Here is a 10,129-nt window from a genome sequence, read left to right on the forward strand (position 1 = left end):
CAGGGCGGCGGGGGTGGCAGTGAGTGGAGTGGGGTGGGGGCGGGCGGACCTCGGCGGAGCCTCCGGCCTGAGGCAGGATCAGGGCCCCTTCGTGGGGGAGTTTCCTGCCTGGTCCGCCCTTCCCCGCTCTCCCCGCCCCCTCTCCGGGCCGCTCCTTGTATGGTCTGGGCGCCGCTCTCTCCCCGCCCCCTCCCTCCTCCCTCCCTCCTCCTTCCGTGTGTCCCTCCCCGCCCGGCTAGAGGCTGCTCCGGACCGGGACGCAGAGTCCGCGGACCCGGCGCCGAGGAGGCCACCCGAGACGCGGCGCGCACGCTCCGGCCCGCGGTGAGGTCCGGGGAGCGGCAGGGCGGCCCCACGGGGAGGGGGCGCGGGGCGCCGGGAGGGGGCGCATGGGGGTCGCCAAGGGGAGCTGGGACCGCTCGGGGCTCCTGAGCCGGGCTCTGCGCTGCGTAACCCGGCGACCCACCCCAGCAGTCCGGCCCGGCCATGGCGGCCCCCCGCCCGTCTCCCGCGATCTCCGTTTCGGTCTCGGCTCCGGCTTTTTACGCCCCGCAGAAGAAGTTCGGCCCTGTGGTGGCCCCAAAACCCAAAGTGAATCCCTTCCGGCCCGGGGACAGCGAGCCTCCCCCGGCACCCGGGGCCCAGCGCGCACAGATGGGCCGGGTGGGAGAGATTCCCCCGCCGCCCCCGGAAGGTATGCGGCGGGGCTTGGGGGCTGGACCCCAGCGGGCGCCGGGGTGGGGGGCACTGTTTCGGGAATCTGGGGATGTCTGGAAAGGTTGTTGCCGAGGGGCCTGGGCGCAGCCACCCTGTCCCGAGCAGATGTTCTTACCTCATCGTGGAGCTCGTGGCTGGGAGCCAGAGCTCCTGGGACCGTTCCAAGTCCCCCGCTTGGGGGTGGGAGGCGGGAATGTGGGGCACGAATCTTCCCCTCCGGGTCCGTTTTCCGAAGTGTAACGGGAGCTGCACCACTCCTCGGCCGTGCCCCCGGCCTTTCCTGACCTGGTACTCCCAGAGCGCCCTGCGCCCCGCCTTTGTGTCCCCACACGCTCTGGGACCCTCGAGAGAATTCTTGGGTTAGGGGTTAGAGCGGTAAACCGAGGGGAGCTTGGGTGAGGGGCAGAGGGACCCCGGGCGACGTCTTTCTCCTTCCTACCCCAGACTTTCCCCTGCCTCCACCTCCCCTCGCTGGGGATGGCGACGATGCTGAGGGTGCTCTGGGAGGTGCCTTCCCGCCGCCCCCTCCCCCGATCGAGGAATCATTTCCCCCTGCGCCTCTGGAGGAGGAGATCTTCCCTTCCCCGCCGCCTCCTCTGGAAGAGGAGGGAGGGCCTGAGGCCCCCATACCGTCCCCACCGCAGGTATGGAGGCCTGGGAGGGGCGGCTGCACTGGACACCCCCAAGGCCAGGAGAAGAGGGCCCTTTCTCACCTCCCCTGCACCTCTGCCTTGGGGGTGGGGGGGATGGAGGCATGGAATAGGTGCTCTGACCTCTGACCCTCCAGCCCAGGGAGAAGGTGAGCAGTATTGATTTGGAGATCGACTCTCTGTCCTCACTGCTGGATGACATGACCAAGAATGATCCTTTCAAAGCTCGGGTAAGGGACCGCAGAGTAGGAAAAGCAGGGCCCAGGGCCAGAGAGGCAGGGGATAGAGCTATGGAGGATGGTGTCCTCCTGTCTGCATCTCTCTTCCCTCTCCCACCCCTTGCAGGTGTCATCTGGATATGTCCCCCCACCAGTGGCCACTCCATTCATTTCCAAGTCCAGTACTAAGCCTGCAGCTGGGGGCACAGCACCCCTGCCTCCTTGGAAGGCCCCTTCCAGCTCCCAGCCTCTGCCCCAGGTTCCGGCTCCAGCTCAGAGCCAGACACAGTTCCATGTTCAGCCCCAGCCCCAGCCCAAGCCTCAGGTCCAACTCCATGTCCAGTCCCAGCCCCAGCCTGTGTCTTTGGCTAACACACAGCCCCGAGGTCCCCCAGCCTCATCGCCAGCTCCAGCCCCTAAGTTTTCTCCAGTGACTCCTAAGTTTACTCCCGTGGCTTCCAAGTTCAGTCCTGGAGCCCCAGGTGGATCTGGGTCACAGCCAAATCAAAAATTGGGGCATCCCGAAGCTCTTTCCGCTGGCACAGGCTCCCCTCAACCTCCCAGCTTCACCTATGCTCAGCAGAGGGAGAAGCCCCGAGTGCAGGAGAAGCAACACCCCGTGCCCGCACCGGCTCAGAACCAAAACCAGGTAAGGGATGGTGATAGGACAAGGCTTGGGACCCGGGTGCTGGGGCGGGGCTGAGTCAGGAGCCAGAACAGAAGCATGAAGGTGATTGGAGAGTCAGGGTGGACACGGGGGGGTGGCGGGATAGGAAGTTTCATCCTCTGAGGTTAGCCTGGTGGAACAATGGTAAGAAAATGCTCTTCTGGAGGAGAGGCCTGGCTGGGTGTGGGGCTGGGTGGGGCCTGGCTGGGAGGGCACAGAGAGCACAGGCTCTGAATTAGCAGGATCTGGTGGACCTTTCCTTGCGCCTTTACCCCAGAAAGTTAAAGGGAGGGATGAGATCACCAGTCCCACCTTGGTTTTTCCCATTCTTGGGTCTTGAGTTAATCTCCCTGCTCCTCTGAGCACTCTTTCTGCCTGAGGGCTTGGAGATAAGAGTCAGCCCCAGTAAACACTGGCTGAGCCAGCATCTACCACGTGCCAGGCACTGTGCTCTGTGCTCAGGAGGGTAGGACATGGGAGGGACAAGATCTCTGCAAGAAGCTCAGCCTTCAGGTGTCAGATGGACCTGGAATGGAATTCCTGGTTCGGGCTTCTCCCAAGCCCTTAGACTGGGCAAGTTAGGTGAACCCTGAGCCTCAGTTTCTCAATCTTTTTAACATTACTCCATACAGTGGTTGTAAAGATTAGGTGAGCTAAGAACCTAGAGAGTGTTGGGTTCTGTATCTAGCACATGAATGCTCAAAATACAAAAGCTGTAATTACAAAATGGTTCTTGCCTTCTAGTTCAGGAAATAAGACCGTCCAGTTTCTGGTGACGATGCTGGTCCAAGCATCCATAGAGTCCACTGATAGTGTGGATGTCTACTTACACTCAGACACAGCATAGGAAGAAATGCCAAGGACCAGTGAGCTTTGCAGAATCCTGTGAGTCACAGGCACTCAGACCAGGGAGTCCACTTGGGGCCTGGCAAATTAGGAGAGGCTTCGAAGGATGGGTAGGACGTAAGACTCCGGAGAGGAGAGGGATGTTTGGAGAACAGAAAGTGGAAGGTTCCTGTAGGAAAATGATGGAGCTGTACTTGGAGAGGCAAGCGGGGCTGGAGGGCGTAGGAGGTGAAGTGGCTCACCCAAGGAGCTCTTGAGTACTGGAGAGGCATTCATGATTTTTGAGTAGGTGCGGGGTGGGTCAGGAGGACTGGTGAAAGCAGTGTTTTTGGAAGCTTTCTGGAAAGTTTCACCAGCAGAGATGTGTATTCGAGGGAGGTCAGTGATGGGTATGAGTTCACTTTTGGGCAATAGTAATATTAGCTGCAATGAATATTAAGCCCTGCATGTGAGAGCTGTGTGCCAGAGCTGTTGGGAAGCCGCTGTTGGGAAGGCGCAGCCTCCAGGACTTAGCCAGGGATAAGCAACTGGAAGACAAGGGTGAGGGGAAGAGGAAAAACAAAGTCTCCAGGGCGATTTGGAGATTGGGGGTGTGGGCGGATGACAAGATTGCTGACAAAATAGAGAAGTCCAGAAGGGGAAATGGTTTGGACGGGAAGAGGAGGGGTCCAGCTGTCAGCGTATTGAGCAACAGGTCCCAGGAGGACTTTCAGCTGGGGCCGTCATTCAGTTAGAAATTCAGGGCCAGGTTTCAGGACAGGGCCAGAGATGTCTAGCATGGTAGTGGGACACAGTGACACTGTGACGCTGCAGGGTCAGGGTCGGAGCTGAGGAGCTTCCCAGGGAGTACAGACAGCAGGGACTGGGAGGTGTGGGAAGAAGAGTCAGGAGGAGAGTCAGGGTGCACTTGGAGAAGAGAGCTGAGCCCTTCAGCGGGGTATTTGAGGGAGTGAGGACTCAAGGCTAGAGATTAGACTGTTGGGAAATCGTCACCGGTCTTGGGATGGCCTGTTTGTGCCCTGTAGTGGGAACACAATGTGAGTAGTTGAGGAGAGAGTGGGTGGTGAGAAGTGGGGCTACTGTTGTAGCCTGGTCTTAAAGATTGGCAGGGAAAAGGACTAAGGGAAGGACTGTGTATCAGTGATGTGAGTGTGGTGTGTGTGTGTGTGTATATGCATATGTGAATATATGAGTGGCGTGTGTGTGTGTTAGTGTGTGGGTGTGGGTATGGTGTATGTGTATGTGAGTATATGTGCATGTGTGAGCATGAATGTATGAGTGGTGTGAGTGTGGTATGATTGTGTGAAAGTGTGTATATGAGTGTATGTATGCATGTGTGAGCGAAGGTGTGTGCATGTGTGAGTGGTGTGTCAGTGTGATGTGTATAGTGTGTCATTGTGTATATATGTGTGAAAGTATGCACAAGCGAATGGGCACATACATTCATTGTGTATATATGTGTGAAAGTACGCACAAGTGAATGAACACATACATTCATTGTGTATGTATGTGTGAAAGTACGCACAAGCGAATGAACACATACATTCATTGTGTATGTATGTGTGAAAGTATGCACAAGCGAATGAGCACATACATACTTTCACACATATACACACAAGTGGTGTACGTGTATATATGAGTATGTGAGTGGTGTGTGTGGTGTGGTATATCCTTTTTTTTTTTTTGAGACGGAGTGCAGGCTGTCGCCCGTGCTTACTGCAGCCTCCACCTCCCAGGCTCAAGCGAGTCTCCTGTCTCAGCCTCCCAAGTAGCTGGGATTACAGGCACGTGCCACTACACCTGGCTAATTTTTGTATTTTTAGTAGAGACGGAGTTTCACCATGTTGGCCAGGATGGTTTTGAACTCCTGACCTCAAGTGATCTGCCCATCTCAGCCTCCTGAAGTGTTGGGATTACAGGCGTGAGCCACCGTGCCTGGCTTGGTGTGGTATATCTGAATGTGAGTGTGCATGTGAGTGGTGTTTGTGTGTGTGGTATGGTATATGTGTGAGTGTGAATGTGTGTGGTATATGTGTGAGTGGTGTGTGGTGTATGTGTGCATGTGAGTGGTGTGTCGGTATGTATGTGTGAGGGTGTGTCAGTCTGTGGTGTAGTGTATGTGGTTTTTGCAAGTTAGGGGAGAAGGGCTCGAGTACGTGTGTAACCCGGGGAAGCAGGTGATGGAGGGTGAGTGTTGTGGGAGAATAGGGGCAGGCTGCTTCGGTCCTTGGAAGAGATCTTGGTGATGTTCCCTTCCCCTAGAGGCATCCCAGACAGCAAGGACAGAGTGGCTGCAGTGTGGATAGGAAGGACGATGAGGGAGCTTAAGCTGGCTGGCTTCCATGTCCTCAGCCATGTGGGAGGTGAGGTCATGGTGCCAGCAAGCGGGTGAAGCAGGTCGCGGCTAAGGAGATGGAGAGGTCTAGAACAGCTGTTGTGGGGAAGGCCGGGCTGGAGGTCGTGCGGGCGCTGCAGTGTTGTGAGCTCATTCTGCAGTGTTCAGCGACCTCTCCACTGCTTTTTGCAGCTTGGAAGCAGAAACAGGAAGCGGGCGGTGGTGTGACTTGGGGTTGGAGACTGGGCCGGATAGCTGCGGGTGGCTGCAGGTGCCCGGAGGGACAGTGAACCTTGTAGGAGTACATGGTCAGGGGACCAGGCTGGGGCATGGTGGACAAAGTCCAGGGGTGGGTTGCGGGTGGGGGAGCTAAGGCTTTTCTGGGTTCGCATAGTAGGTGTGGATGGGGAAGAGGAGAGGCAGATCATGGCTGGCAGGGGACTTGGAGGTAAATCTGAGGTCAAGGATGTCCCATGATGGACGATGACTGAGTTGGAGGGAAGTTTGGTTTGAAGCGGTGGCATTGGTGCAGGCTGGCAGAGGGGACAGTTCTGGATAGAGGGTCCTGATGAACGGGGATACCCATGGGAGGTGATGCACATGAGGATTCTGTGCTTCTGAAGGAGGAGCCAGGCATTTAGAATGGCACTGGAGAGCAAGGACTGACTGAGGCCCGTCACTCTGTCCCCAAGATGCCAGGAAGGGAAGATTGGAGGAGACAAAGTTGAAGTGAGTGTTCCAGGGAACGAGTCAGTTAAGAGATGGCAGGATCTTAAGGGAAAATGGCTAAGATCTGGGGAGTTGGACTTCTATGGACGCATGCTTCACTGGGCAGAAAGGATGCAACTCTGGGTACAGATAGGGGTCAGGGTGAGGGGCAGTGAAGCCAGGGCTGAGGGGAGAGGGGCTATGGAAGGAGGTAGCAGGGGAGCTTTGGAGGTTCCAGGTGTTACGGGAATGAAGGCATCCGCAGGTAGCACACTCGGTGATGGGGACTCGGTCCTGGGTAGGCTTTCCCAGACATAGAAAAGACCCACTCAGTGCACTTGCTTCTGTGGGCGTGTCTCCTGGCAGTCCTGGTGCAGGTCAGACAGCCCCTCCTGGAGTTCTCAGGGTTACCTCTCAGGGTTACTGGCAGCGCTGTCCTTCATCCACTCCCCACCCCAGTCCCCAGGATCCCCTAAATGGAAAGGTTGGACTGGCCTAGGGGACGGCCTTTGGACCTTCTCTGAGGCTGCTGGGGAGGGACCTGAGTAAGGTAGTCCAGAAGTCCCTCACTCGAGGGACAGGGTCTCTGTGTGGGGGCGGGGCTGGGTTCTTGCAGACAGCTCAGTGGGTTTAACCTGCAATTCCTGCCTGTGTTGTATCCCCACGCTGACAGGGGCTGCTCAGCAGCAGGCAGGCCGGGTAGGTGTGTGTGCGCGTGTGTGCACCTGTTGCGTGCCCCTGTCCCATGGGGGTGATGTCCGAGCATGCTCTGTGGAGTTGATGCGTGGCCCTGGAGTGTCTGGTGCTTCAGTGACCCGAGCTGCTGTGTGCGTGGCCTCCGTCTGCTCAGTCATTCTGGCCTGTCTGTGACTGCTCAGGGGGTTTGGGCAAAGCGGGCGGAAATGTCTTGCTGTACGAGATCCAGGCTTAGGTCCTCTTCCCCTGTTATTTGTGTGGTGCTGGGGATGGCGGGGGTAGGGGGACAAGGGAGAAGCTTTAAGGGTCAAGCCTGAGCATCTGGGACACGAGCTGGGAGCTAAGTCCTCATCGGAAGAAGCCGGGTAGGCTGGCCTGGGGGGGTGGAGGCAGCAACCCTCGAGAGTGTGAAGAAAGTGTTGGGATTGCAGGTGCGCTCCCCTGGGGCCCCAGGGCCCCTGACTCTGAAGGAGGTGGAGGAGTTGGAGCAGCTGACCCAGCAGCTAATGCAGGACATGGAGCATCCTCAGAGGCAGAACGTGGCCGTCAACGGTGAGCCCACCCCACCGGGACAGCCCCACCCTGCCCCCTATCCGAGCGGGCTGATACCTCGCAGCCCTACATACTTCCTTCTATTTACTGCTGTCTTCTCCGGCTTTCCCAGAACTCTGCGGTCGATGCCATCAACCCCTGGCCCGGGCGCAGCCAGCCGTCCGCGCTCTGGGGCAGCTGTTCCACATCGCCTGCTTCACCTGCCACCAGTGTGCGCAGCAGCTCCAGGGCCAGCAGTTCTACAGCCTGGAGGGGGCGCCGTACTGCGAGAGCTGCTACACTGTGAGTTGGGCTGTGCTGGGCAGTCAGGCCCTGGAAGCTGGCTGTGGGGTGCCGGTTCCCTGCCAACCTCCTCCTGCTGCCTCCTCAGGACACCCTGGAGAAGTGCAACACCTGCGGGGAGCCCATCACTGACCGCATGCTGAGGGCCACGGGCAAGGCCTATCACCCGCACTGCTTCACCTGCGTGGTCTGTGCCCGCCCCCTGGAGGGCACCTCCTTCATTGTGGACCAGGCCAACCGGCCCCACTGTGTCCCCGACTACCACAAGTGAGGACCTGCCATCTGCCTTCTGGGCTCCTGCTGCGCTTGGTCTGGTAGTCACCCTAGCCTCAGGACAGCCCCAAACCCTTGGTGTTGCTTTCTGGTCCCATGTCCTGTGTGTAGACAGCAGGGACCAAGTCATCTGGATGTAGCTGTCCAGGGGCCTTAGGCCTGGACATTGAGTCCTGCTGCTGGCTGGTCCCTCCCTCGCCCTTGATCACTGAAGCTTATTGTGTGTCTATGTCAGCATTTCGTGAAGTGTGTTGGAGTGACTTCATTTCACACAGGCTGGGTTCTAAAAGTTCTTCTGGAGATCAGCTGTTTGGAATTCTGGTTTCTCCCCAGAAACAGTGTTTAGAAGATGACTCCTTTCCCAGGCTGACCCCCAGAACCTCAGTGCAGCTGTGGGAACAGTGCAGAATCTGGCCCCCACCTCCAGTGGGGGTCAGTGTTTGGGCAGACACTTTTAGGATTCCACGTGGGGTGGCCACAACTTCACATCCCTCCACAGTGCCAGGCAGTCAGGGCAGAGGCAGCATGCGTTGGGGTGGGAGGATTGGGGGAAGGTGAGGGTCAGGGAAGCAGGATCGGATGGGAGGGGTACCTCAGGGCTGGCTTTCTGCAGGAGCTGCAGTGTGAATGGGACAGTAAGGATCTGGTGGGAGAGAACACCGTGGCAGGTGTGTGGGAGGATATCTTGCTTTGGGAGAGTGACTGGGGAGGCAGGAAATTCCCTTTGATGAGGGCCAGTCCTGGTGGCTCAGTCTTAGGCCCTTCTGGTGAGCTTCCTCCACCTAGAGATGCAGGGCAAAGTCTGCCTCCTGGCTGCACAGCCTGGCTTATGTGTGTACACACAGGGGATGAAAGCCCTGGCTAAACTGCTGGCCCTTTCTGCCCCTTCAGGCAGTACGCCCCGAGGTGCTCCGTCTGCTCTGAGCCCATCATGCCTGAGCCTGGCCGAGATGAGACCGTGCGAGTGGTTGCCCTGGACAAGAACTTCCACATGAAGTGTTACAAGTGTGAGGTCAGCCATCCCTCTGGGCTCCCTGGGCTGGTTCTGACCAGGAGGTGGCGGGAGATGCTGCTTACTAACTGGGTGGTGGAAAGCGCCAGCATTCAGGAAACAGGGCTGTGATTTTGAGGGTGGCTCATGGTGGCAGCCCATCTGCCCTGCCTGAATCCTTCCTGCCGCTGCAGGAAACAGGGCTGTGGGACTTCTGAGGTCACTTTGAGTCATGGATAAGCCAAGAAACAGGACAAGCCAATAGGAGGGAAGGGCATGGTGTTTTACTGTGGTAGGGGACGGGGAGACAGGAGTTGAGAGAAGAAGTCTTCGAATGGAGGTGAGCCAGGATGGAAGAGGCCCCCAAACCTCTCTTTTATTAGGGCGGTGGTGGGCAGGGGAGCAAACACCTTGGAAGCAGTTCTACCCACTGCTTGCCCTCCTGCAGGAAGGTCCTAGTGGGTGACTGGAAGCAGGATAGGGATGGGGAGTTGGGTGTGGCTGGAAAATGCGATGACACCAGCTGTGAGCCATGAAGCATCTTTCTAATTCCACGATGGAGCTGCATGGGGTGGGGTAGGGTGGAGCAGAGCAGGGGCCTTCTGGTCCAGTGCCCCTCACCCTTCCTTCTTCCTAGGACTGCGGGAAGCCCCTGTCGATTGAGGCAGATGACAATGGCTGCTTCCCCCTGGACGGTCACGTGCTCTGTCGGAAGTGCCACACTGCTAGAGCCCAGAGCTGAGTGAGGACAGGCCCTCTTCAAACCGCAGTCCATGCCCCATCGTGGACCACCCACACTGAGACCACCTGCCCTCACCTCAGTTATTGTTTTGATGTTTAGCCCCTCCCATTCCCGACCCCACTCTAGCATCCCAGGTGCCCTGACCCAGGGCCCAAGATGGCCTAGGGATGCAGGGTCCCCACCCTGGGGTCTAGTCCTCGCCCATCCTGCAGGGATTGCCCACCGTCCTCCAGACACCCCACCTGAGCGGGGCACCAGGTTTAGTGCTGCTGCTTTCACTGCTGCACCCATGCTCTCGGCCAGCCCCCGGAGCAGCCTTTGTACTCTGCTTGCGGAGGCTTGGGAGATGCCCTGACCCTCCAGGACATTCCCACCCTCCCCCGTGCTGCCAGGTTGTAGCTATAGCTACAAATAAAAAAAAAAAAAACCTTGTTTTCCAGAATTCTCAGTAG

At 57.9% G+C, this 10,129-nt stretch overlaps 1 protein-coding gene across 6 annotated transcripts; it reads left to right on the forward strand.

Annotated features, from left to right (window-relative positions):
- The first annotated feature begins 41 nt into the window (after positions 1–41).
- Positions 42–10,119, forward strand: ZYX (zyxin). 6 transcript variants are annotated; one of them, XR_003118479.1, is made up of 10 exons: positions 42–324; positions 472–694; positions 1,162–1,361; positions 1,505–1,597; positions 1,713–2,234; positions 7,269–7,389; positions 7,502–7,675; positions 7,760–7,938; positions 8,836–8,956; positions 9,573–10,119. XR_003118479.1 is itself a non-coding variant. In XM_025378293.1 (10 exons), the coding sequence occupies exons 1-10, from the start codon at positions 160–162 to the stop codon at positions 9,675–9,677; spliced, it is 1,899 nt and encodes a 632-aa protein (XP_025234078.1). In that variant the 5' UTR covers positions 42–159; the 3' UTR covers positions 9,678–10,119. The 6 variants fall into 6 exon arrangements, 5 of the variants coding, with proteins under 5 accessions (XP_025234078.1, XP_025234079.1, XP_025234076.1 ...); XM_025378293.1 differs by having other exon boundaries at positions 7,502–7,671; XM_025378294.1 differs by having other exon boundaries at positions 475–694; positions 7,502–7,671.
- The last annotated feature ends 10 nt before the right edge of the window (positions 10,120–10,129 follow it).

Source organism: Theropithecus gelada, chromosome 3 (assembly GCF_003255815.1).
Source record: "Theropithecus gelada isolate Dixy chromosome 3, Tgel_1.0, whole genome shotgun sequence".
In the NCBI taxonomy this organism is placed as follows: Eukaryota; Metazoa; Chordata; class Mammalia; order Primates; family Cercopithecidae; genus Theropithecus; species Theropithecus gelada.

What these genes read in the sequence shown, in the direction of transcription:
- ZYX (XM_025378291.1), top strand. Translation starts at nt 160, where the DNA reads ATGGTCTGGGCGCCGCTCTCTCCCCGCCCCCTCCCTCCTCCCTCCCTC. An exon ending in CGCGCACGCTCCGGCCCGCG is followed by an intron (nt 325 to 471) that starts GTGAGGTCCGGG and finishes GACCCACCCCAG; the next exon opens with CAGTCCGGCCCGGCCATGGC. An exon ending in CGGCTCAGAACCAAAACCAG is followed by an intron (nt 2,235 to 7,268) that starts GTAAGGGATGGT and finishes TTGGGATTGCAG; the next exon opens with GTGCGCTCCCCTGGGGCCCC.